At 41.7% G+C, this 27,994-nt stretch overlaps 1 protein-coding gene and 1 pseudogene across 10 annotated transcripts in view; one reads left to right on the top strand and one right to left on the bottom strand.

Annotated features, from left to right (window-relative positions):
• Positions 1-9,169, top strand: part of ZNF131 (zinc finger protein 131) — a 31,577-nt gene extending 22,408 nt beyond the window's left edge. For all 9 annotated transcript variants that reach the window (XM_082621648.1, XM_082621645.1, XM_082621644.1 and 6 more), the window contains 2 exons: positions 6,566-6,696; positions 7,339-9,169. In XM_082621648.1, the coding sequence (XP_082477774.1) occupies positions 6,566-6,696; positions 7,339-8,025 (818 nt within the window). In that variant the 3' untranslated portion in view covers positions 8,026-9,169. The remainder of the gene's footprint in view (positions 1-6,565; positions 6,697-7,338) is intronic.
• LOC309805126 (actin-related protein 2/3 complex subunit 1A-like) lies at positions 3,330-4,714 on the bottom strand (annotated as a pseudogene). The gene has a single exon. The product of its transcript is annotated as an actin-related protein 2/3 complex subunit 1A-like (transcript).
• Positions 9,170-27,994: the final 18,825 nt, after the last annotated feature.

The raw sequence follows: 27,994 nt of genomic DNA, 5'->3' as shown, positions 1-27,994 counted from the left end.
CCCCTGCATCGGCAGGCGGACTCTCAACCACTGCGCCACCAGGGAAGCCCCCCACATTATGTTTTATGTCTGTGTTTCCCTTCAGAATTATGTGAGATAACTTAAGTACCTTAGTTAAGTAGTTGTTACAAATTACAGAACCAGATGCCCTTTGAAGGAACAGTTCAGTATGTAAAGCAAACTGAACTTTTACTGTCTTTTTTAACCTCGATCAATTATTGTACTAGTAATTAGTGACAAGACAGTAGCATATGTGATCAGTGATTTAGTAAATTCAAGAGGAACATAAGTAAACAGGGTTTTTAAAATAAATAAATAAATTTATTTATTTATTTATTTTAGGCTGTGTTGGGTCTTCGTTTCTGTGCGAGGGCTTTCTCTAGTTGGCGAGCGGGGGCCCCTCTTCATCGCGGTGCGCGGGCCTGTCACTATCGCGGCCTCTCGTTGCGGAGCACAGGTTCCAGACGCGCAGGCTCAGTAGTTATGGCTCACGGGCTCAGTTGCTCCGCGGCATGTGGGATCTTCCCAGACCAGGGCTCGAACCCTTGTCCCCTGCATTGGCAGGCAGATTCTCAACCACTGCGCCACCAGGGAAGCCCCCAGTAAACAGTTTTTAATTGTGTTTGTGTTAATAAAGGGTGGATCATTTTTCACTTATAACAAACTAAGTGTAAAGATAAATGGTCCCGTTCCTGTTTCCTACTCTCAACATATACATAATACACCCCCCTCAATTTCATATTTTGCATACTTTCATTAGTTTAGTGCTTTGGTTTCTTGTATGTTCTTAAAGCATGCACAGTAATCCACGCTTGATTTGCAAAATTTTGGCTGTTACTTGTCCTGAATTACTTTGTTTCCATTTGGATAATAGTGATGATAATGCCAGCCTGATAGGTCATGGAGATAAATTTTAGAGTCCCTGCCTTCAAGGAGCTCAAAGTTACGTTAGGGGAGACAAGCAGGCACAATCAGCTAAGTGCTGATAGAGGTAAGCAGAGTCTTATGGGAGTGCCTGCTTGTGCTGTTTATGATGAAGGAGACAAGGATGGCTTCCTAGAGGGTTTACCCTATGACTCCCAAAGGAAAAGGAGTTAGCCAGGAGATGAGCGTTCCAGACAAAAGAAATTAAGTGTACACAGACATAGAGGAGAGATAAGTCACTCATTTGGAGTACTTGCTAGCAGGTTGTTATGACTGGAGGATTGGGTCCAAATGCCAGGAGATGCAGCTAAAGAGTTTGGAGGGCTGACCATGTGGCATGCACTTAGGCATCATGGACGATCTCCCAGTGGTTCAAGGACAAGAGAGAAAGTGATGGGACATGAGGCTAAGATCATGTAGTTATTTTCATTTAAGTGCTCTAAATGAGTTTGGATTTTTATCTTGAAAGACTCTGGGTCACTTTAAAGAAATTTAAGCCAGGGAGTTTTCTGATTAAATTTGTGCTTTAGAGAGAGAGAACTGGCAGGGTAGATTGGAGTGGGTGAAGCCTACTGGGTCTAATTCGAAGGCTGTTGGAGTAATCTAAACAAGGATGGGGGATTGAATAAAGGCAGTAATAGTGAAAAAGGGTTGGAGATAGAACATTAAGTAGGCAGAATCAACAGGGTTTGGTGATTGGTGAGATGTAGGGGTAAAAGAGAAGGTGACTCCCAGCTTTCTGATTTGGGTGGCTACATGATTGGAAGTTTATTAATTTAGAAAGAAAAATATAGAAGGGTAAGATTTGTGGGTGGGGGGAGAGAGCAGATATATTGACAGATATGCCTGTGGGACACTGCATGTGAAAGAATCCAAAGATGACCTGTAACCATGTTTTCAAATAATTGTTCCCTAGTTGCCCAGAGAGGTAGTGTGGAATTGTAGAAAAAAATCTGGGTCCGGAAACCATAATTAGATTCAGGCTCCAGGTTTTTTTGGTTTTTTGTTTTTTGGCCACACCGCGCAGCTCTCGGGATCTTAGTTCCCTGACCAGGGATTGAACCCTGGCCCTGGCAGTGAAATTGTCGAGTCCTAACCACTGGACCGCCAGGGAATTCCCAGGCTCCAGTTCTGACATTTGTCAGCTTGATGAACTTTATCTTTGGGCCTCTTTCCTTGTCTGTGTAAATAAGAATAATGATGCCTACTTTACAGGGTTGTGACAAATAAGAGAAAATGATAAAAGCACTTGGAAGACTGTACTTTCTGCACATCTAAAGTATAATTAATCTCTTACAATTCCTAGATTTTATTGGGCTTATTAAACTAATTTTTTAAATAGCAGAAGCTCAAATGATATGCACTGAAAAGTGAATCTCTTTCCTACTTAAATAGATCTCCCCAGAAGCAGTTACTGACATCGTTTTCTTATTTATCCTTCCAGATACATTCTTTGCATTTTCAAGTAACCATAAACAGACACACACAGAAGTTTTGAAACAAACAAACAGGAGCATGCAATACAATGTTACGCCATTTAATTTATCTTGAACTCTTTAATGGGTGAAACATTCATGAATCTACTTAATTTTTTTCATTGTGGCTGCGTGGTATTTCAGTGTTTGGGTATGCCATGATTTACTTAACCATCCCTGTTGATACACTTTTAGGTTGTTGCTAGTCTTTTACTATTACACACTGTGCTGTAATAAACACACCTGTACATAATCTTTGTGTACATGTTCAAATAACTTAGTTTTTGACAGCAGAATTGCCAAGTCACAGAATATGTGCATTTTATATCTTGGCAAATATTATCAAATTGCCCTTTAAAGAGGTTATGACAATTTTTATCTGTAGGCTTCATTTATAGTGAAAAATTATACACTATTAAAACAAAACTGTTCTAGTTAGCAGTATCTCCCAACATTTGGGGAGTTGTAAAGGAGTTTCTATACCAACAATAATTCTAGGCGATTAGGTCTTCTCTCTCAAATTAATTTTTTCATCTCATGAAAATTATATAAAAAATAAGCTATAATTGTTTTGTCAGGGATAAAACACAGCTCAGAGTTACTTGACTGTGTCTGTTCCACGTGAGTATGAGGGTCATGTCTAGGACCAGATCATCACTGAGGTTCCACCTCTGAAATCTTAGTCCTGTTCTCTACAAGCATCATCCTGTCTCTTGAATTCTCACCGCTTTCCTTACTTTGACTGTGGGAGTCTGCCTCATTTAGCCTTCCTGTCTTTCCATACCCCTTTCCACCTAGTTTACTGCCCCATTTCTGACGTTATCTTGTCCTCATTGTATATATCTTAAGTCACTTTTTCTTGTACTCTAAGCATATTCCCTTTGGCTCCGCCCCCCCCACATTCAGTATTTTTATTTAATTTTTTAGCGGACAATTTACATACCTCCCCCACCCCTTTCTTTAAGTTAGTGTGACAATTTTCCATAATAAACTACTTAAAGAGAAGCTTTGGTCAAGAATGGAATGAAATAGCAAAACAAAAAAACAAAACCCAAATCACTGCTGCTTTTAAAAAACCAACACTTACACTAATTATCCTCAAACAAAACACACAACAAGGTTTGCGCCATATGTGTCTTCAGTGTTTCCTGGTGGCTGGCTCTCCTGCGATGATGCAAATGGCGCAGCTGCCCGGCGCAGCCTGTCCGTCCTCATGCTAGATCTGGGAGGCTCGCTCAGCTTCACATTATCTGAAGGCCCTGGATAGAAGACTCTAAGGTCTTGAAATCCCAAATGGTCATGGCTCCATCGATGCCAGCAGTGCAAAATTTGCGATAATCTTGCTTGTCCACCTCATTAATAGACGCTTGAGTGATGCTGTTCTGGTGCAGTGTCTCCAGGGCCGTATTGCGGTCCTTGGTTGTGGCCCACTTGTCCGTGTTGCAGAAGCGCTCCATGGCCGACATGTTGCGCTGGATGCTCTGTTTCGGGATGTCTAGCTTGGAGACGAAGGTCAAGCAGCCGCGGTCAGCGCAGCTAAAGAGCATGGAGCAGCAGTCACGGCCAGCGGCCACGACGCTGTTCTCCAAGACGAAGCACACACTCAGGAGGGGCAGGAACTGTCTTCAGAGTTGAGACCTGCACACTTTTTGAGGCATCGGCAACGGACATGGTGCTATCGTGGCTGACCCAGGCCAGGCAGCTCCCGCTGGCGGAGAAGCTGACCCCGTGCACCCAGCCACCAGTGCCACTGCCACCACCACCAAACTCTGACATCAGCTGACCAAAAGGCATCTTGCTGCCCCAGGGTGTACTGGCTGGCTTCTCATCCACTTCTTTAATGTAGGCAGAAAACACTCTGCATTTGAAATCACAGGATCCTGCTGCCAGCAAGACATTGTTGGGATGCCAATCCAAGCTGAGGACCGTGGAACGAATGGGTTTTTTAATGTGCTTGCTTACCCACCAGTCATTTTCGGACTCGAAGTAACAAACAGAAATGAGTCGTGCTCCGCTGCCCACAGCAAATTTGTTCTCTAGCAGGGACCACTTGACAAAAGTGGCTGCACGGTTAATTCTCAGGATCACCAGGGTCAGCTTCCAGGCACCATCTTTCTGACTCCACACGTAGGCATTGCGGTCAGCCCCACAAGTGACAACGCGGTCACTCTTGGGAGCCCAGTCGGTACCTGTGATGTGTCCGTTGTGCTCCTTGAGTTCATGAGCTTTCACCCACTGGCTCCTGTTCTCATAGATGTGGACTTCGTGGTTATTGGGGCTCAGGGCAATCTGGGTACGATCCCTGTTCCAGGCATGACAGGTGATTGGCTCTAGTAAAAGCTGACGCAGGGACATTATTCTTAGTGTCTTCAAAGGACAGAAAGCTGGGGGTCGGGGCCGTCCGATCGGGCTCGGAGCGTTGAATTCGCGGACTCTGGTTAGTCAACGCGAACAGGCTCCGGTGGGCGCGGGCGGAGGACCGAGGCCCTGCTCCCTTTGGCTTTTGAACCCTACATCCTGGAATGAATTATTGCAGTCATTTACTTCTGCTTCCTGCTGAGCACTGCTGGAAAAAATTCTTATCAGACCTTGAGTTAGGCCTTTTGGTGTCTGATTTATATCTTTCCTGTCCTAATTGGCATTCTAGACCTTCAGTGCAGCACTCAAGACCTCTGCCCACACCCCACCCCAGCAGGTGACATGTCTGACTTCCTACCCCCAACCTAGCTGTGGTGTAAACGATGTGGTTCCTCGTTGTCTCCTTCTCTTTTATTACAGAGAAAGATATTTCCCTTTTCTTCAAGGCCAATCCTGAATCCCACACCTTGATGTCTCCTCCAAGACCATGTTTCATCTGTCATGCCTACTACTCTCTCCTTCTCCACGGGTTCCTTCTCCTTCAGCAAATAAGTAATGACTCTCTTCTGGCTTAGAGAACCTCTTATTGACATGTCCCCCTCTAGTCACGTCTCCTCTTTACTTCCAAGCCTTCTTGAAAGAATTCTGTACTGACGGTTTCCATCAACTTGCCTCACTCATGCTCCCTTATCCCACTGTAGTGTGGCTTCTGATTCCACCATACCACTCACAGTGCTCTTGCTAGGGTTATTCCAGTCCCCTGTTACCCTACCTGATCTTTCTGTTCAGTTAGGCGCTGTTTATTACCTCATCTTCCTGAAATTTCTTTCTTAATTTTCCTCAGTGTTCTTTCCTTCTAATTCTGGCTATTCTTTTTGTTTTCTTTGCTTGCTTCATTGACCTGCTGTTTTAACTGGATGTTTTATTGGATTCTATATCTGTACGTCAGTCCACCCTCTGTTTAGCTCCAGATTTGTCTATGTAACTGTCTACCAGATTTTCCACTTTGCTTTGAGTACCTCAGACTCACCAACTCAAAAATGAATTTATAATCTTCCCTAGCACATCCCACTCCAAACCTACTTGGACTTCTCTGTTCTTTATTCTGGTTGGTATTCTAAGCCAGAGATCTGGGAGTCAGTATGACACCTCCCTCCTTACTCCTCACCTGCTATGCTGTTTTACACTTCTGTGCCTCTGCCTAGAATAACCTATTTCTTTCCTGTCCTTCTCTCATTCCATTCCAGGCAGAATTCATCACTCTCCTCCTCTGTACTGCTGCAGTCCCGTTTCCCATTGCCCTCTTCTCTGTAACAGGCCTTCTGTGGTGCATTGCATTTGTTTATGTTCATGTATTTCACCTTCCTGAAATACTCTGGCCTATGATATGAAGTTTTTAAAAACAAGGACAGTTTATCTTCATTACCTAGCACATGGCCTGGCAACGCAATAATTGCTCAAAAAATGCTTGTGGAATGGAGAGGGGTGCATGTCCCCAAAAAGGAAATTGACCTTGATTTCTATCTAAGGGAAAATATACAATTTTTTAAGAAATGCAAAAACATGGAACAACATTCAGATCCAAGTTTTATTTCTTTGCTAGAGCACAGATACAATTATAAGAATCATTAAAAACTTACTATTTCCACCTCTTAGAATAGTCTTTTGGATGTGGTGGAAACATCTGAGTTATAAATTCTGATCCTTCTTTCAAGAAGGTGCTATTAGAATTAACCAAAAAGAAAAAACTTTTTGCATTTTCTGTTTTTCTTAATTTGTCAATATGATTTTTTTTTCTATTCTAACAGGTGAAAAACCTTTTGAATGTCCGAATTGTCATGAACGATTTGCTAGAAATAGCACCCTCAAATGTCACCTGACTGCATGCCAAACTGGAGTGGGGGCAAAAAAGGGAAGAAAGAAGCTTTATGAATGTCAGGTATGTGTGGGTGTACTCCATCCTTAGCAAAGGAGTCTGTGTTTGAAATCATTAGAAGTGAAGGGTGACAGACCTAGAGCAAAGGTACAGAGCTGACAAGCTTAGAAAGAAACGAGAGTAAAGAACATCACTGTCTTCCTTTCATAAGGGGGAATAATAGTAGTAGTAGTTGTTGTTTTTACCCAACCCTAGAAGATACCAATGTCAATAAAATTATGTCCTAAGTAACATAGTCTGAAACTATGGTTACTCTTAACCATAGAACAATCATTAGAATTCAGGAGTGGGGTGGAGGAGGCAGACCAGCTATAATTGGCTCTTCCATGATTAGTGTGTATTTATTCCACATGGTGAAATTGTTCTTAATGTTGATATCATGGAAGAAATTATAATAGTGTTACTTTATAGTCCTTTAATATAGGCAATATTAAAATGTTCCCCAAAAGGATTTAAGTTGTTAGCTAATCAGGTAAAATATCAAATAAACAAAAGAATTATGAAATTTCCTTAGACTATGTTACAGATGTCATATTTATAACATTTTCAGAAAAATCTTCAACTTTTTTCTTATAGAGAATAAATGCATCCATATTTCCTTCAGTTTGAATATAAGTGTTAACACCAAATGTTTGGTTATTTCAGGTCTGTAATAGTGTGTTTAACAGCTGGGACCAGTTCAAAGATCACTTGGTAATACACACTGGAGATAAACCCAACCATTGTACTTTGTGTGACTTGTGGTTTATGCAAGGAAATGAATTAAGGAGGCATCTCAGTGATGCTCATAATATTTCAGAGCGTCTAGTAACTGAAGAAGTTCTTTCAGTAGAAACACGTGTGCAAACTGAACCTGTGACATCAATGACTATTATAGAACAAGTTGGGAAGGTGCACGTGTTACCATTGCTTCAGGTTCAAGTGGATTCAGCACAAGTGACTGTCGAACAGGTCCACCCAGATCTGCTCCAGGACAGCCAAGTGCACGATTCACATATGAACGAGCTTCCAGAACAGGTCCAGGTAAGTTATCTAGAAGTGGGTCGAATTCAGACTGAAGAAGGTACCGAAGTACATGTAGAGGAGCTGCATGTTGAACGGGTAAATCAGATGCCAATGGAAGTACAAACTGAGCTTCTAGAAGCAGACTTGGATCAAGTGACCCCTGAAATCATGAACCAAGAGGAGAGAGAGCCTACCCAAGCAGATGCTGCTGAGGCGGCCAGAGATGATCACGAAGATGCTGAGGGTTTAGAGACCAAATCAACAGTGGATTCCCAAGCTGAAAAGTCAGGAAATGAGAACAGAACACCTATGCCAGTTTTAGAATGAAATAACAAACGAATATATTTTTAAATTTATGTGTTGAGTTTTTGAACTGATGGGCAGTGTGACTGTCCTTAAGCTAACAGACATGTGGACCAAAGTTAAGCTCTTTCCTGTTGTGTTGAACTGTTTCTGTTGAAACAAACTGATTTTCCCCCACTTGATGCCATGGAGGAGGGATCTTTCCCATAAGTGAATGGGAAGCTTTGAGAAGTATATTTCTGGAAAACTGAAACGGATTATATTCTTATTATATAGTTGGGTACGAATGTATCTATTTTCATTGTGGTAAGGGTTCTCCCTTCTCTCTTTGTCCAGTCATGTCCTTCCTCAAGTTTTTTTTCCCCCATATTGTAAAATCAAATGTAAAATCATTAGAATACAAGTTTATGTATTCTAATGCATGTTAGAACATTTGAATATATAGGATACACAAGGCTGCATGAAGAAAAGTGCATTGTTACTGTGCAGTTAAATTTTGGCTTCTGGCTTTCTTTAGCTTGAACAACACTCTTGTCTACCCTGACAGTCACAGATGTCATCTCTGCAACAGAAACGGTGGTGGTGGCGGCGGCAAATTTCTAGAATGTTTAAAAACCAACCACACCCATGTGCCTTTTCAAATTCAACTAAACTTCTGTAAAGCGCCTCTGGTTCTTTCAGAGTTTGTGTTGCAAGGAGCAATGTAGGTCATGCTATAGCACTCGGTATTTTCCTTACAGTGACAGCTACCAGTTCTTTTTCACTTCAGTTAGATTGAGAAATTTCATTCAATGGCAGCTGAAGGGCCATTTTCAATTGGGAAAATTCACTTATATCTGTGGTAAACTTTATTTTGATGAAAAGTTGCACTAGTATTTTACCACCAGATGAAAAAAAGATAAGCATCACTTAAAAATTAATGTATTTAAAATAAAGTACAGAGAAAAAACATGTATATAATATATCAGGCTTTGTTTTGAATGAATCTTTTTCCCCAATCCTTAATGTAAAGATCTTGTGCTATAACTTCTAAAGCCATACAAATAAGAGTGCTAAACTGTGGACTTAAAAGTAGGTGTGTAAATATTTTTAATCAGTATTACTTGGAAAATAAAATATAACAACCACATACACCAATATGCTATTTTCTTTACCTGTTAAATATTGGGAGATATTTACATTTTTAAAGTAAACTTTAAAATTATGTGTTCATGACTCTTTTTTCACCTTACCAGTGTGGAAGTTGGTTTGTGGTCAGAGATGTCTTCTCATCTGTATTAACATGACTGATACACGAATTGAGATATAAAATTCTCAGTACACATTTCCAGTCCCCAAAAATCAGTTCAAAAGAAAGGAAGGAGGAAGAGGTTGATATTTGCTCTTCTATATGGTGGAGCACAATAGCCAATGGGATTTTAGTACAGCCTATTTTAAAAATACTTTCTCCACTTACTAGTGTGTTAAATTTAAAAGATCAATTCAACATGACTTTTAGTAATGCTGATGTTAGATGGTATCACATTTATGAAATATACTGAAGAGGATGGCTTCACACAACTGGAGAAGTCATGGATTTAAAGATAATAGGAATTAGAAGGTTGTTTTTATTTTAGGATCAAAGTGTATGAACACTTTCCAAGTCTGTTCTCTTTGGCAGTTGGGTATCTGCTACAAAGCTTATATTTTTATTTATATAGATATATATTTTTTTCTTTTTTTGAAGTCAGAAAATACTAATGATAGAATTATATCATATTGCATTTTTCAGTTTGCCTTAAGATGTCCACGTTCCTGAATTAGTTGTAGTTTAAAGAAATGTTTCAATTCCTGACAGATAACAGTGGTCTCAAGTATATAAATTACTAGTTAGTATCTAGTGAATTTTGAATGCTGAAAATAGCTCACGCTGTGCCCTTAAGCCAAGGTATGAAGCAAGGTTTATTTTTAAACATAATCTTTGTGGAGCCCTGACCACAAGGTAGAGATCAGGGACAAAGGCACAGCAAAGCATTAAAATTATCATTTGAGTTTTTAGATTTGGCAAGGCCTTCCAGAACAGGTTTGAGGAACAGGTATAGTTCATTTTACTTTTCCTGAAAGGTGTGAAGGCTGTATCAGTGTGCTCCAAATGCCAGTAAATTTGATTGCAGAAGAGAGAAGGCTACCCACTGGTGGTAAACCTTAGGTTGACTAGGACTTTGCATTTCAAAGCATTTTACAGTAACAGCTATTAAAAACCATGATGTATATTGAAGTACTGAACTGGATATTTTGTTCCTCTCACTTTACTCCTACTGGAGTTTTTAGCTAGGTCTACAGTGTGACACCTGGGCAGTAGTGCCAGACAGTGGTCATCATAGGAATCCCAAGAGCACTGGAGAATGATAGGAGAGCCTCTTCTGTCTCCCCTACTCCACTGTTCAACAGCAGTTCTTTGATTATCTAACACCAACTGGGTTTCCTTCAATTCTGACAGTACCAAGAGTTAACGTAGATTCCAGAAGTTAAAAGTACCACAAGACTGCCCTCACTTCAGACACCAGCCGACAATAGAGTCCCCCGGGTACCCACACTTCTGCCTGGCCAACTACAAATTAGGTGTTCCCACCCCCTGCCAGGTTCAATACTGTGCTAGAATGACCCAGAATTCAGGAAAGCACTGTACTTAGGAGTATAGTTTTATTATAAAGGATACAAACCAGGAACAGATGGGAGGAAGGACGTGCATAGGGCAAAGTGGGGGGAGAAGTGTGCAGCACTTCCCTGTCCTGTCCTGGTGCTCCACCCTCCCAGCACATGGATGTGTTTACCCAGATGCTCCTTTAACATTGTTTACTTAAGTTTCATTACCTAGACATGATTAAGTTATTGGCCATTGATTATTGAACTCTCTCCAGCCCCTCCTACTTCCCTGGAGATCTTGGGGGTGAGGCTGATAGTTCTAGCCCTCTAATTCATATGGTTGATTCCTCTGGTGACCAGAGCCTAGAGTCACCTCATTATATAAACTCAGGTATGGGCTTGTTAGGAATAACAAGAGATGTAACTCAGGAAATTGCAAGGGTTCTAGGAGCTTAGTGCCAGGAACCAGGGACAAAGAGTGAATACATATTTTTTTATTATACCGTACGTATCATCTGAGATTCAAAGGAAAACTAACTGAACCCTAATGTCAATACATTTAAAATCTAGAAATCTTTTGGATATGTACAAAAACAGAAGGATCTTACAGTCTTACCATTTAAAAAGGCTGCCACCCTCATCCTACTATTGAAAGTAGAAATATTTTCATGGAATGGTAAGTGCTTCTGCTCCAACTACATTCAGTTTTGAAGTAATATTTCAAGATTAAAAAAGTCCATGAGAGTCTTCTAATTACCCACTTTATACTTTGAATAAGCAAGCTATTGACTGAGGCCTAGATGTAGATAAAGTGTCAACCAGTAAATCAAGTGGATTTTAATGCACATCTTCAACATGGGTTGATCTAAACGAACAAATGAACAATTAAAGACCAAACAAATAGTTTTTAAAGTGTTCACATGGAAACAGTTTTATAACTGTCATGTAAAATTACAAGTAAATGACCTCTTAAAAGTTGAGCCTGATTTTGTTGGAGGTAACACAATAGCTTTGAATTTATTAACACTAACCACTGTGTTTGTTATATCAGGAGAGAGAAACCTAAGCTGAATGTTTTTCATGTGTAATGTGCTGAGCTGTGCCATGGCTCTTAAAGAATTTGTCATAAAGGATTCAAGTGAGAAACAGAAGGAATTAAAACTATCACCACCAATTACTGAGATCCATTATATTTGGAGGCCTAGAAGTGTATTGCTTTAAAACCATAAATGTAGAGGCTGTCATTATCATAAATATGCTGAATTTACAGAATATCTTAAAACTACTACATGTTCTATAAATGTTACTTCATTAATTCTGTTGACATGGTACGTAGGAAGGCAGCATGTGAATTCATAATTTTTTTCTCCTTAACTTTCCTACAACCTAATATGACACATAATTATACAACTGAAGTGATGCCCACCTTGATATTTGTACCAAAGTACAGCCTAGGGGAGAAAAATCTTGTAACAGAATAGCGTCATTTATGAATCACTTATTATATGCCAAGCACTTTATATTTAATCATCTCAATGACCTCATGAGGTCATTAACATTATTAGCTATCATTTTACAAATAGAGGAAACTAAGAGGAGGAGATGAGAAATAGCTGGTAGAAAGTGGAGCCAATATTTGAAACCAGGGAGTTAGACTCCACAGACTACACCCTTGATCACTAAAATACAGTTACCTCTGTATGAGATCTGTTTGTGGCTGACAATATTGGATTGCACAGAGCATAAGACACCCATTTTCCTTTTGTAATTTACATCAGCCCTTGGTGGGGTTGGGGTAGGGGAACAGGAGATCAGAAAAGGTGGCAAAACACATGGAGCAAATTGCCTTTTGGTAGCTCCTTGCCAGTCTCCTTGCCTTGAGACCACACCATCTAGGCAATGGTTCTGCAACAACAGCATGCATCAGCATTTTGTTAAAATGCACAATTCAATTGGTCTGGGTAAGGACCCAAGAACTTGCATTCCTAACCTTCCCAGGTAATAACACTGGGTTTAGTCCTGGGACCACACCTGGAGAATGGCTGACACAGAGTACTTAAAGGAAGCACAAATGACTAGCCAGTAGCACTAACCTGTTTTGAGGGTCTCTTCTTTTTTTGTAGCATAGTCAGGTGCTACTCAAAATATCTTGTTACTTGTTGTTCATGTTTACTATTCATGTAATGGACTGGACTAAGACAACAGTCTTGGATTTTTTTGTTTCAAGAGCATTCTACGTATTCTCAGTAATGAATTGCCTTTATAATGTTTCTGAAATGAAAATGCCACAAAGACATGAAATATTAGAGAATAATAAGAAATTAGAAACTGGAAAATCACAATAATTGAATAATTTTGCTTCCACTGGGTAACTCAAATATACTTTAGAGACAAAACGATAGCTAATTATCTGCTGAGGAGCAAATGTCAGTATGAATTCACCTAAGAGAAGAGCTAGATCATTAACTGGTTGGGGGTTTGGTAGACCACCCATATTAGAGCAGTAACTGTGTCCTCTGAAATAATAGTTATCAATTAGATACAGCTATGAAACACTATGGAGGGAATAATAGGGGTTCAGAACCCTAGTCCAGTTGAAATGGTGCTTATGAAAAACTAAAGACAAAAATCAAACAAAAGTAACTTTGATTCTGACAACTTTTCATGAGATAATTTCACTACAGGATCAATGGTCCCAGAGCCTTCATCTCTTCACTGTCCAACTGTAAATAATACCCAAGTGCTGATTATAAGAAAATATCACCCCTATTGCTATACTTGGCTACATAGTCAAGAAAAGTTTGGAGTATAGTTGCTACTATAGTGGGAATCTCAGCAACTCAAATTTTTTAATGAAAATTACTTTTATAATGAAAACTTTTTATATGAAAATGTTTCAAGATCACAATTTGGGGTTTTTTCTCTCCCCCCCCCCACCTCTCTCTCTCTCTTTTCTCTGTTGTACTTTACCTTTAGAAAGAAAGCTCAGTATTGAACATTAATGACTAAATGATGAGGCAGGAAAGTCTAAAGTGAATTAAAGTACGCAGTATATCAATAGAATTTAAGCTGACTGGCAGGAGTAGTGGCTCCTCACTCAGCTGCTGAAATCTACAACCTTTTTTTCTACTTTGTTGTTGTTGTTAAATTATACTTGCTCAAGTAGAAGATTCACCTATTTTAGAAAAATAAGAAAGTTAAAAACGACTCCAAGACCCATTAATCAGAAATAACTATTGTTAACATTACATGAATATCTGTCCATATACATATGCACGAGAGAGAGAGAACTTTTAAAAACAGAATTGCCATGCTAGTCTTAATTCTTTTGGTTTAATTTTGCTTGAATTTAACAGAAATAAGAAGGGAAGCAGAATACATGGATAAACCTCAGATAAATGTTTCTTTACTACTAGTCCTTTAAAGGTTCCTATAAAATTAAGGAAAAAGGGATTTTAATAAATACTAATTGTCAGTGATTGAATTTGATTTGCTAATTATATTTGCATCATCAAGGCTCATAAAGTCAGTGTGAAGATTAAACAGCTGATTAATTACAGCATAGAGAGAATTTGTGAAATAGAAGATAGAGCTGAAGAAATTACCCAGAATGTGAAAGAAGGTAAACAGAAGGTAAAAATCTGGAAAATATGAAAAAAGCCATGAGCTAGAATGAGGGGGTCTGACACACATAATGTTCAATTGGAAAACCTGAAAGAAAGATAAACATGGGACAGGGATCATATTCAAAGAGGTATTGTCTGAGAATGTTTCTGAATTGTCTGTAAGACATGAAGTCTCAGACTCGGGTAGCACACAGAACCTTAACAGCATAAAGAAAACAAATTTTCCTGGAACAGGATATACCTTTTGAGTTACAGGTTCAACTCTACAGCAATACGCAGTCTTAGAAAACTTTTGCTCTGTGTTGGCTCCGAAGATATGTCAAATATCCCTACCAGGAGAGAGGAAGGAGAGTGGAGGTAGGAAAACCCCATGAATAGCCCAGGTTCACATTCAATAGGGATGCTATGTATCAGGTAACTTAATGACCAGAAAATTAGAGTAGAATGTCCCTATATGCCCTAGAACAGCACTAAAGGTGGAAAGATCCCTCAAAACCTGAAATAAAAATAATAGCTACCATTTATTAGGTATTTATTAGAGGAGGTTCTGACGTTTGGGGCTTTGGGCCCCAACTACTTAGAGACTGTGATGAAAGGAGTAGACAGATACATTGTCAGTGGGGGGGTCCTCCTGACTACAACCTGAGCCCATGGACTCCAGATTAAGAAAATCTAGTTTAATGTTTTCCAGAAACTTTGTCTCAATTCTCACAACTCTCAGATTACAGGTGAGGAAACAGACTAGAAGGTGCTTGAAACCAGAGTGTCATATAAGTAGTAAGTAACAGAGCTAGGAGTCAAGGTGTAGCTTTATGACTCAAAAATCTAAACTTTTAGCCACTGTCAATGTTACTCAAAGTATAGAACAAGGACCTCCTGCATTAGAGTCAGTGTTCCTAAGAATGGATTTGACTTCTTTTCCGCTAACACAAGGGAGCAGGGTTTAGCAAACTAAATTTTAATGAGCTCTGCAATAACATGAAACTGTCTATACTGTCTTTATAGGGCTTACAGTTTCATCAATTCTTTTGGAAAATAATATTTTTCTGACATTAAAATTTTTTTCTGACATATACACCCATTGTAGAAAATGCAAACAACACTGAAAAGGATTAAGATTGTTTAAATCACCTGAGATTCTGCCACATAACCAAAAACATTTCCAATGTCTGGTATAGTTCCTTCTAGTTTTATATATCACAAATGTGTGTCATTCTGTTTTGTAACTTTTGCTTTCACTTAACATGTTGAAAATATTTCCCCATACTATTCAAAACAAGAAATTTTAACCTCTATATATTATTGTTACACTGTAATCAACCTATTGTTGAATGGCCCTTTCTAGGAGAAAAACAACACTGTTTTCAAGTGAAGGGAATTGAACCATGAGGTCAGCCCTGTATGGCTGGGTATCCCGGGACTCCCAAGGGAAGGGAAGGCATGAAGGAAGTGTTTATGATTTGAAAGGGAGCAGGCCCTAGCAGCATGTCTGCAAGAGAAATTGGGGTATAGGGGGCTCCTGGAATGGAGTCTGGCCAATGGACTTTAAGAGAAGTGGTTTCTGATGCTGAGTTTTAAGTTTTCCTTTTCTATGATAGCCTAAAGTTTTCAGTAACCTCTTAATTCTCTAGAATCAAGCATCGGCTTTGCCCTCTGGTGCTGTACGGGTACACGGTGGGAGGGCCTATGACAGAGTACATGTCAGGTTGGGAGTTTGAGGCTCTTGGGATCTAGGCAGTTTCTTTATGAAATCCTGCTCTGTGTATTGTCATGTTGTAGGATTCAAGGAGTATTTTATATTTTAAAAATATGCAATGATTTATCCTGTATTTTATTGTTTTAGAGAGACTGACGACATGTATTAAGATTACTCCTTTTAAAAAAAGTCCTTTTGTCTTTTGAGGAGAAGTCCTCCCTTCAAAGTCACACTTTTCTCACAGAGACCCTTTATCCTACACAGGTAGATGACCACTCTTACAAAACAAGGAAGCCATTATTCTAGGTTCTCTTGGTTTTCCTGCCAATCTCAATGGTCAGTCTGTGGAGCTGTCCAAGGTTTTATTTCTTGTCTTTCCTGTTCTGGCCCCTTTAATCATCATACAAAGAGGCAGCAGAGGGTAGTAAGGAAGAGCTGCAGACTCGAGTCAGACTGCCAGGTTTGAATCCCAGCACCAGCACTGGACAGCTGTGTGACCTTCAGCAAGTCAAATAACGTTTCTGGGCCTCAGTTTCCTCATCTATCAAAACAGGGATGGTAGTAAGAGCACCTAACTAAAAAGGTTATTGTGAGGATTTAATCGGTTACTCTTTGTGAAAGTGTCACAGTTCCTGGCAAGTAGTGAAAAAAGGAATCTTTGGATACCCTAATTTCTACCATAAAAGGGTTTTAAACTTAGGTTATTTTTCTCCTCAGCTCTTTCGATTTTGTAAATACTCCCTGGTACTCATGAATTGAGGATGCCGCAACAGGAGGAGGAGGAAAGAGTGTTCTCTGAGCTGTGACTTAGGGCCCCTGATCATGGCTCTGCCATTAACTAGCTGTGTGGCCCTTGTTAAGTTAATTGACCTCTCCGACTTCGATTTCCTCCTCTGTAAAATGAAGGACTTGAACTTCAATAAATCATCTCTATGCTTCAGTATTCGGTGAATCACATTCCCTCCTTGTTTGTAGACTGGAAAAATATTTGGCACCTACCGTTAGCCAGAGAGTCATAGCTGCGGAGTACACAGGAACTTAGGGGTCCACTGCCTAAGTGGCACCAAAGGAACAGGGCCTAATATATGCAAGGACTCCGCGCTGAGGGTGGCATTAGCGCTTATTTCTGCAGAGCCTAAACCCTGCCAGACTCACCTGAAGGAGCCGTCACTGTGGTTTGCTAGAAAACCCCGTTCTGTTAGGAAGATTACTGGGTCGCTGTCTCCCAAGGACACGGAAACCTTTTTTATCCAGAGACTGGAGCGGCTCAGTACGAAGCGTTAGTTGATGGGAGCTGTGTCAACCCTCTTTCGGCTGTGTGGCCACTTCGCATCCGTGCTCTAGGAGGCGTCCTCTCGGCAGCAGGGCCAAACCGCCTCCTCGAGTGTCTGCGACGGGTGTCCCCGCGCCGCGCGCCCCACTCCCTCCAGCCCCTCCCTCCTGGCTGCCATAGAAACCGACCTACGAGGTCCAGGCCCGCGTCCCGGCACCTCGCGGGCCTCCCCTTCCCCCCCCTCCGCCGGGCCAGCCCCCCGGTCCGGATTGGTCCTTCGGGAAACGCTGCGGGGCGACTGGGTCCCCTCGGAGGAGCCCGGGCCGGGCCGGTGGGCGGGGTTTGCCGCGGCCGCCGTCCGTCAGGTCGGCCACCCCTGACAGCTCAGGGAGCCTACAGCTCGGCCGCGGCGCCCCGACACCCACGCACCGCCCGCGTCCGCGCCAACGACCGGGAGCGCCTGGCCGGGCGCCGCGCAGCCGACCCCGCGAGAGGAGCTCGCCACCAAGGTAAGCGAGGGCCGCGGGGCTCGCAGCCAGCACCCCACCCGGCAGCCCCTTCCTCCGCCAGGCTGACGACCTGGGTGCTGAGGAGGGACGCCTCTCCTCCCCGTGACCCGAGAGGAAAGAGAGACACAACTCCTGGCGGGGGTGGGCGACTTGGGGTTAGGAGAAGGTTAGGTGCTTTTTAGGGGCGCCCCCTCCCAGGCCCAGCGCGCCTGGGAGGAGAGCGCGTTAGAGGCGGAGACCGGAGTGTGCCGGCGCCTGGGGCCCGTGCCCGGGGGCGTGTGCGCCTGTGTCCCGGAGTCCCGGCTTGGTGCGGGCACCCGTGTCTGGGGGCGCGCCCTGAGCCTCGCCCCGCGCACACCAGCTGCGCGCCACCAGCGCTCCCGGGCGCAAGCCCAGAGCTCGAGAGTTTGTATCGAGGGCCGGGGACCTGCGTGACCCCGGCTGGCAGTGGGCAGTGGAGGAAACTGACAGTGAACGGCTGTGGCCGAGAGGAAGGAACCCTCCACCACCCCCCACGCCACGACGCGCCCTAAAGAAAAACGCTCCTTTTGAAAGACTGTACAAGTAAGGAAGAACCTGTCTCCTCTTCCCTGAGGTCCCTTCAGGAATATTAGGAGCTCGAGGATTGGGCGATGCGACCCGGAGAGGATCGCAACAGGGTCTTTAAAATGCCGTCTCCGATCAGCTTTGTGTGCCTGACACAATATCGGAGCGGATGGAGAGGTCCAGGCAACAGATAAAGGTGCTCCTCCTAGCCCTAATAAGGGTAGCGGAGGTTCAGCCCTCTGCACTTTTTTTCTTCCCTTCTCTCTCTCCCTCCTCCGCCGTCCCTCCCGGCCTGTCTCCCCACCCCCTCTCCGTTTTCGTCCTCCCGACTTTATTAGACAAGAGGGCTCTCTGTTAGACCCACCCTCCCCCACCCCATTCCTCACCCCGTTTCAAACCGAGAGCGAAGGAACCACATTCTAAGCTCTCACCCGTGCAATTTCAGACAAGTTTGGAAGTTAAACAAATCTCCTTTGCACTCGAGGCCGCGGGAATCCAAAAGGGAAACAAACAAAACCAGACCGAAAAATCGATTCCAAGTTAAGTCAAGATTGCAAAGGGGAATCTAAAACGAGTATTTGTTCATGGAGATATGATTTTTTTTTTAATGTTTGAAAAATATGTATCACTCAAGTTTGCATCGTCAGTATTCAATTTGATTCACAGAAGAGCTTCAAAAGATGGTTTCTGTTAGTGTGGCAAAAGCACTTCTAATTTTGGTTGCCATGGTAACTGAAGAAGTCGCCCGGCACTGTTGAGAGGCTGCCTGGCTGGATCCAGGAACTGTTCTTGAGGAGATCTCCCCACGTCGCCTCATGTTACCATGGTAATAATAATCGAGCCTGTAAGATACTTGTTTCTTTAAAGTACTAAAAGCCCAAGGCATGTCGTTGTTGTTTAATTTTACCTTTTCAGAGTGTGCAATTTGTGAAACAGATCTTCCCTCTCAGACAACTGAGAGTAAACACTGCCCTCCAGCCAATCAGTCCCGCTGGCCCAGCTCCCTTCCCACAGCTCTCTGCACTAAGGACGGAGGCCGAGGGAGTGTTTGATGCTAAAGGAATCCTGGCCTGTGACCAGATCTCTCTCCCCATTAAGCGTTAAATTTGGAATCCTAATTAGCCTTCTAATTAGAAGAGGGGGGAATGTGAGTGGGAGGCCCTGAAAGAGGCTAATAGGGAAAAAGCGAAGTCCAGCTCTCCATGGACTGGTGTTTTGTGTGCTGTTGAATTGCCTAGTAAAGTCCTCATAGGTTTATTTTTGGCTTGACCACTGTTAAGTGGTAAGCCTGTAAAAACCTTCAGAGAGACCTCATTCTGTGCTAGGAAAAAAATGTGGATTGATATTTAGTTTGAGGTGTGTGCTTTTTTCTAATAACACTGCATTTAAAATAAAGACAGTTTTGTGTGAAATCTCAATTTTCCAATAATAACTACAGATAGGCCATAGAGCCCTTTATGCTCTTGGTTTGGCCTTAGGTTTTCAGTTAAAAAGGCTTAATTTGGGCGGAGCAATGGTCCCATTCAAATACTTTTATTAGTAAGTGTTGATGTCTTTAAAGGACCATAATTTTTTACACATTCACAATTCCTGAGCATTGAATCCTATAAATTAAATTTACATATTGATAGCATATGACTGGGAAATTTGAAAGCCCCTACACTTACAGTTAAAAAAAAAAAGAATTTGTCTTAGTAGGTTAATGTTTTCAGCCAAGTATCTAGTTCCATTTTAAGAAACTTAAACATTAAAATATAATGTAAAATCCAACTGCATTCTTTGCATCTCATTACAGTATTTCTCTAGGGACTAAAGAGCCTTAATTCATTGGCTGATTTTCTTTCAGTTGCTGAAAGGACAAACTGTTTATAAAATTAGTCTCATTCTATGGTTGTCACTTCCTATGGTCATTCTAGAAAAAGTTCTCTAGAATTGAAGTTATAAATTTCAAGAAAAGAAGAAAATATTAGATTTCTTATGAAGACAGTAGTCTACAATTTGAATTAATCAGATCACAGTTCTTAAATTACTTTTTTCTCAAGAACTTCAAAGATAGCTCAACCATTATCATACAGTATACTGAGGAATATTAACCAGTTTTATGGATGGGCAAGTTGTGTTCTAAAGAACACATCATCTCAGCTAACTACTTGGAAAATTAAGAGATGAAAACTAAAATTACCTGGCATGTCTATGAACATGAGTATCAGGTAGGACTTAGAGAAAATCTAGGTGAGAAGAGAGACAAGGTAGAGTGGCAGGAAGAATTTAAGATTATGAGAAAAATAAAACAGTAGGGGAAAACTCTTAAGTGAGAAGAAAACTCACAGATTAAAGGAAAGGGAGTAAAAAGAAAAAATTGAGTGTAAAGAGAGTTGCACAGAAAAACAAAAACAAAAACAAAAGAAAAACAAGTTGGAGAACAGGAAGCTAAAAAGAACTCTACTCTTCATCTTCCATGGAGAACAGAGAATCTGATGTTTTTCCAGAAAGCCCCCACTATCCTATTTAGCAAAATCCTCCAACTTAGAGGATCTCTGGGAGGCCTGAGTGGTGGACCAAAAATCTCTCTGGGTCCCTGCTTCCTCTCAGTAGTATGGGCTGAGGCAGCCTTCCCATCTGCTCGCTAGACCTCCTTCTTCCCAATCCTTAAGCCACTAAGAAAGCTTTCTACATTTACACTTGTTGGGATCATTTAGTTGGGATAATTTGTAGACACACTTGATTATGTAATTGCAATTTTTAAACTTTAAATTGCAAGTTTCACTTTTAAAAATTGCTTAAATTGTTATCAAAGTAAGGCATTCATCTAATTTTGTGAATTAGAGCATGTGAAAAGATTCTAACAAAACAACAGTCCCCCTCCTTGCGAGACTCTGCTCTTAGCTGTTTGATCACATACCTCCCCATTTCCAAATAATTCACTTACGTGGCTGGTCCTTGAGTTACCAGTTTTAGACAGAATCTATGTACTTTCTCTTATTATAGGGGAAGATATAGCTCTCTTACTCCACCCGTCCAACTTCCCCTTCCTCCATTTTTGCAACGTAGTTGGTGGAAGAAAATCAGCCAGAGCACTATTAGTATAACCCTTTATTTGCAAATACCAGGCAGGGGAGAGCTCCATAGAGCATCAAGCTTAGGCAAGGAGGACGAAAGGTTTCCTAGGATTTTAGCCAGAGCAGCCAGAGTTCTGCTAACTTCAGAAATAGTTGGTCAAGGATAGAAAAGGGAGAAATTGCTCTTTTGGATTTGTAGCCATTGTTTGAGTAATTTGGATTTTATACAGGGGAATGGGGAGGAAGATTCAGGGGCTAATGTCTTGTGCTAGGACGGTGAGGAGGAAGAGTGCAGGAGGCAAGGACTTGCACACGCCTCCGTGGAAAATCCTGCCCTATAGTGCTTCTCACAAGTGACATCGCAATGTTAATTAAATCAACCTTGTGTTTGCATTGCTGTGACTGTGTGATTATTGTTCACTGCAGGGCCAAATCGTGAACTATGGTTGTATTTCTTTTTCTCTACAACTATCTTGAGGAAAATAGTTTTTCATTTGTTTACTTTTTAGAACCTATCGCCATTTCTTCTAATGGCTCTTTAAAATGCCTCTCCTGGGTATTTTCCACACAATGGAATGCATCGGCCAATCGTCTTCTTTCTGGGACCCACTCCAGCCCTCCAAAACGGACCCCTCAGTTCTCCAGTCTGAACCAGTTTTCTGATGGCCCTGACACACACTGGCATTCCAAGATTTTACCTTCCTTCTGTGCTGATTCCCTGTTCCCCCTGTTCTCTTGTTTTCTTCTTTCTTGGTTTATGTGTTCATTTTATGGAGCATCCATTTTGCTAGCTTCTTAAGAAAGTGTACAGGAAGTAAATTTGGGGGACCTTACATGTCTGGAAAAGTCTATTTCACTCTCACACTTAATTGATGGTTTGCCTAGGTATAGGATTCTAGACTGGCAATTCATTCCTGCAAATTTCCGAAGATTGGTTTATTGTTTTCCAGCTTCCAATGTTTCTGAAAGTTCATTGCCATTCTGATGTTTGATTCTTGGCGTGAAATCTGTTTTTTCTCTTTGGAACCTTGTAGGATTCTCTCATTGTTTTATGAAATTTCAGTAAGTATGGATTCACTTTCTATGGATTATGTTCATATACTTGGTAGAGCCAGGAAACTCATGTCCTGCAATTACAGGGAATTAATAATGTAGGCATACTTGGGAAATTATTCCATTTTATTGGTTTCTTTTCCTTGTCATGTATTGATTATTGTTAATTGCATCAACTCAGGATTTTTAGCTTTGAATAAATTGGTTGCTGCCCTTTGGAATCATGCATGCTGCCAAACCAGTTTCTCTTTTCTCACCACTTTTGGTCTTTTATTTTTTTATTTTTTTATTTTTATTTTTTTTGCTGTACGCAGGCCTCTCACTGCTGTGGCCTCTCCCGTTGCGGAGCACAGGCTCCGGACACACAGGCTCCGCGGCCATGGCTCGCGGGCCCAGCCGCTCCGCGGCATGTGGGATCTTCCGGGATCGGGGCACGAACCCGTGTCCCCTGCATCGGCAGGCGGACTCTCAACCACTGCGCCACCAGGGAAGCCCCTCACTTTTGGTCTTTTAAAAACTGATCTCTACTCTCATTCATATAGTATCATATCCTTAGCTCTACTAATAGTTTTGGAACTCTTTGGGCATCTGCATTACGGTACATATTGGTTTGAAGATGTTAATCTAAACACAAAGACAGCAAATTTGCTACAGACTAATCAATGATGTGAAGGCCAAGACTGAAATGATGGTGCAGGTTTCATGACCTTTCATGTCAACTGTTGGTAACCTGCAGAGTAAAATATCTCTCTAGAATATAGACTTGTTCAGCTTCACATTTTACAGTGGAGGAAACCAATCCTGAGATGTTAAGTGTGGAGTCATTTCTCCTGACTCCTTTCTAAACCACTATTCTTTCACCTTGTCTCCTCTCTCTGCTTGGCTACCTTGTCTTATATTCCTTTTTCTTTTCATTTCTTAATCTTCTTTTCTTTAGTATAAAGAAATAAAGAAATATTATAGTTCTTTATTGTAAGACATATTATGTTTATACATAAAGTATATGTTCTAAAACAGTACATATTCCAGAGGCAGCAAGAAGTAGGGGTTAAGTCTAATTCTGGAATAGCTTGCTGAGTTTGAATCCTGGCTCTGTGACTCACCTACAATGTGACCTTGGGCACATTATTTTACCTCTTTGTACCTCAATTTTAGGGGCCTATAATAATGGTACCTACCTTCTAGGATAGTTGCGAGAATTAAATGAGTTGATTCATATAAAGCTCTTAGAATGGTGCCTGGCATACAATAAATATCAATGTCGCTAGTATTCTTGTCAGAAGTACAGAAACAAATGTTAAAATGATAGAAATAATTACATTTTTTAAAAAAAATAATTATCTTTAATTCTGTCTCTACTACCATCTATAATCCCAACTAGAGAGATGACCATGGTTAACATTTCTGAGGGTTGTTTCTTGGTAGTTAAAAATAAAGCAAAAAAAAAGGCATATTGTACATACAGTTTTAATGTTGCTTTTTCCACTTGTCTTTATAGTTTAAGCTTGACTGTTCAATATTCTTCTGTGTGGTATATTTGCTTCCTGTATTGGCCCTAACACAGAGCCTTGCAAATGAGGTTCTTCATAAGTACTAACTGACTGGGAAGCAAACTCTTCCTTCTGGACCCTTTGGGTTTGGAACAGGTGTAAAGAGGTCTTCCTGTCATGAATTCGAGAAGACTCAGTTACCGTTAAGACAGGTCTTATCTTTCTCTAGACAATGAAAGCATTCTGGCATCTGAAGAATCTGGAGATGGCATCTGAAAAGTGTGGATTAGAGCAAAATGAGGGGATACTCACATGAAAAGATGATGGAGGAGGAGGGGGAGGGCTGGGTGACAACCAGAATGGAAGTGGTGGGGTGGGACTCAGTGGGACCATTAAGCATGGAGGTGTGGGTCTCCCCACCTGCACGGCAGAGACCACAAGGAATGTGGATCTGATATTTTGATTTTTTCCTTGGAACCTCAGCAATTAAGTGAGGCTGGGAAGCCAGTGAAAAGGCTTCTGTGTGCAGACACATCCTGAAAGCTGAGGCTTCTTTGATCTCCTGGGAGATCCGACATGATCTTCCCCAGTGCATGACAGTCACGTCTGCTTCACTCACACAGGACCTATGTAGCCAGAAGCAGTCGACTTAGCAATGTTTCCAGAGTTCTGGAAGTAAGCCTTGAGCAGCCCCAGTGAAGATTCATGCCTCTTGAGAGCACTCCATGTAACACTGAGACAAATTTATCTTAGTGGGTTTGTGTTCTGTCATGTTGCATGTGCTAGAGAATTACTGTCTTCTCAGGAAGCAGAGAAGTTCTTCAGAGGTTTGTGGTCTGGGTGGTGGGTTTTGGATGGAGATATATAGAAGGTGATGTAGAAGGTGAGGAGGAACACTTATGTCTTGCCTAAACTCAGGCTTCCTTAGGAGTCACCCTCTCTGTATAGCACATCACATCCATGTGAGAACTAGTCTGTGTGGTTTGGTGACTACTGTCTGCCAAGAAAAATAAAAAAGATTTAAAACAATAAAACAGGTGACATAGTTAATAGCTATAGGAAACAGGATGCAACATTTTTTTAAAGGTTAGTATATAGCAGTGCTAAGTTAGTATATAGCAGTGCTAAGTAAGTAGACTCTGGGTTTAAAGCTGTTTGTCTCATTGATGGAATGTTCAGTGATAGTTGACATTTGGTAACTTAAACCTTTTTTGTTCAATGCTAGATTAATTGGTGAAAGTTGCCCATCAGAACAGAGACTAAGATGCAAATACAGACTATTACTCCCATTCTTGGCTAATAAAATACACTCTGATCATATTTAATTATGAAGGTTTTTTAAAAAGCCTTTTAAAGTTTTCTGAACTTCTAGTTTAGACAAATACCCTTTGGACATAATCAACAGCACTAGTTCTTGTGGCAGACAGTGAGGTACAGATTTTCCTACCCTTTACATTGCCTCACATTCAATGGCCATTAAAAAAACCAACAAACCACATTTCACTTTCTGTTTCCCTGACCTACGTTTCCTTATCTTAGCACTTGCTTAATCACAGGGGCAAATACTTTCAGGTTTCATCTCATTCACAAGTTTTCCCTGAACATTGACCATACGCCACGTGTTCTCTGGGTGCCCGCCCTACCTGTACATATGTCTGGCCCAGTGCTTTGAACGTTATATTTAAATTATCTGTTTAGGTGTCTACCTTGCCCCACTAGCTGATGATTTAATCGTACCTATGTGGCTCTTAGGGAGGACCTCGTACCCACTGGCTTAAAGTAGTCAAGCACTTAAAAATAGTCTGCTGAACTGGATATTTCATCTTGTTATTGGAGGAGTATCCCACAGCCCTAGCTCTGAGGGAGGAAGAGAAACTGGGCTTTCCAGCCCCTACAGCAGAACAAGGCAAGGAAGGGAGAGTTAATAAAGATGTTGAGTGAGCCAGCCTACGGTGACTGCCATACCATCACTGATTGATAGGGTGACCATGTGTCCCAGTTCATCAGGGAAGGCTCTGGATTACATCTGTTGTCCCAGTGTGATTATTAATAGCACCCCCTTCTACTCTCAAAAGTGTCTTGGTTTGATTGACAAATTCTGTGTTGACCCTACTTACTGAGCACTTGCTATTTATTGTAGGCTCTCATGAAACAGTAGCTATTAATAAGGGAGATAGACCACAACCATAAGATAAATAACACGCCAAGATTACATGTGGTGGTCTAACAGCACTTCATAGGTCTAACCGTTTTGACACAGTCTGTGGCTGGTTGATCTTCAGCTCCACCCCTCCCACTCCCATGTTTCCTACTGAAACAGGAGGGAAGGGGGCAGGGCACAATCTTTAAAAGAATGACATAGCCATAAGACATGACAAAACTGGTTAGAACCAACTAAGTCCAAGATGGTGGAAGATTTGACTTCCAGTGGACCTTGAGCCTCATTATACACTCATTGTAATACATTAGCATCTAAATGACACACCCACCAGTGCCATGACAGTTCTGAGGCTAACCATAAAAGGCCAAAAAGTGGGTGGTGGCCCAATTCCTGGAAATCCCCACCCCTTCCCTGAAATAGTTGGAATAATCCTTCCACTCATGAGCCTATGAAATTACCCAGCCCATAAAAACTAACCACCCCATATTTCGGCACCTCTCGCCTTCTGAGATGGCCCACACTCCATCTGTGGAGTATGTTTCTTTCTAAACAAATCCACTTCTTACCCAGCACTTTGTCTCTCACTGAATTCTTTCTGTGACATCAAGAACTTGAGCTTCATTAAATCCTGAGACCAGGTGTGTAATCTCAATGAAAAGACCGTAGGTTCAGGGACTTCCCTGGTGGCACAGTGGTTAAGAATCCGCCTGCCAATGCAGGGGACACTGGTTCGATCTCTGGTTCGGGAAGATCCCGCATGCCATGGAGCAACTAAACTGTGTGCCACAACTACTGAGCCTGCGCTCTAGAGCCCGTGAGCCACAACTACTGTAGCCCACACTCCTAGAGCCCGTGCTCTGCAACAAGAGAAGCCACGGTAGTGAGAAGCCTGCACACTGCAACGAAGAGTAGACCCTGCTCGCCACAACTAGAGAAAGCCCGCATGCGGCAACAAAGACCCAACACACCCAAAAAAGAAAAAAAAAAGACATGGGTTCAAGTCCCAATCTGAGTTGCACGGTTTCACTATGACCACCTTTCTAAAGGACATCTCTTAGGTTTTGCAACATGATTTTCCTATCACTTTTATTTTTGAAACGAAAGACTTAGAATCTAGAAAATTTGCATGTTCAATCATCCCGACTAGTTTTTGTTTAGATTTTCCCTTGGGAAATCATGTTATCAAATAGCTGAATATATTAGTATTCCAATGTCACACTGCCACTTTAAGGAGTAACCATGTTATAGATTTTGACATTTCAGTTGCCTATTGAAATGGTGATGCTGGACTAATGTCTTAAAGGTACCGAGAGCTCCTATTCCTGACCCATTCCAGGCTTCCACCTCTGACCACCCTTAATGTAGTTTATAATTATTTTGGAATTTTTCTTCCTTGGAAGTTCTCACCTCTACCTTCTCTGCTAACCTCTCTTCCCCATTCTTAAAAACGCATTTATTTTTATGAAATCTTCCTCAGGTAAGATTTTCATTTTCTCAACTTTTCACTTGTCAGAAGATAGAATCATCTGCTGAGCACTTCCTGATTGAGCTAACTGACGGAAGTGTTGAAAAAGGTACTTCCTCCGGTATGCGGGCCTCTCCCGTTGTGGAGCACAGGCTCCGGACGCGCAGGCTCAGAGGCCATGGCTCACGGGCCCAGCCGCTCCGCGGCATGTGGGATCTTCCCAGACCGGGGCACGAACCCATGTCCTGTGCATCGGCAGTTGGACTCTCAACCACTGCGCCCCCAGGGAAGCCCCCTCCCCTGTTTTATGCCCAGGACAACTCATTGCCTTTTTGGAAAGTTGCTTAAAACCCTACACTTCTGTGGCTGTTCTAAATGACTCATGTTAACAGTTTTGCTCATACCTCTTTCAGAAGGCATGAAGATGTTTGCCGTCCTGAAATTTGGAGTTGAGAGCAGGTGTACCAATCTAAAGCATGAAATTGGAACA

This window comes from Mesoplodon mirus, assembly GCF_964341445.2.
Source record: "Mesoplodon mirus genome assembly, chromosome: 5".
In the NCBI taxonomy this organism is placed as follows: Eukaryota; Metazoa; Chordata; class Mammalia; order Artiodactyla; family Ziphiidae; genus Mesoplodon; species Mesoplodon mirus.
The sequence above is the reverse complement of the archived record's forward strand: the minus strand, read 5'-3'. Positions and strand labels throughout refer to the sequence as shown.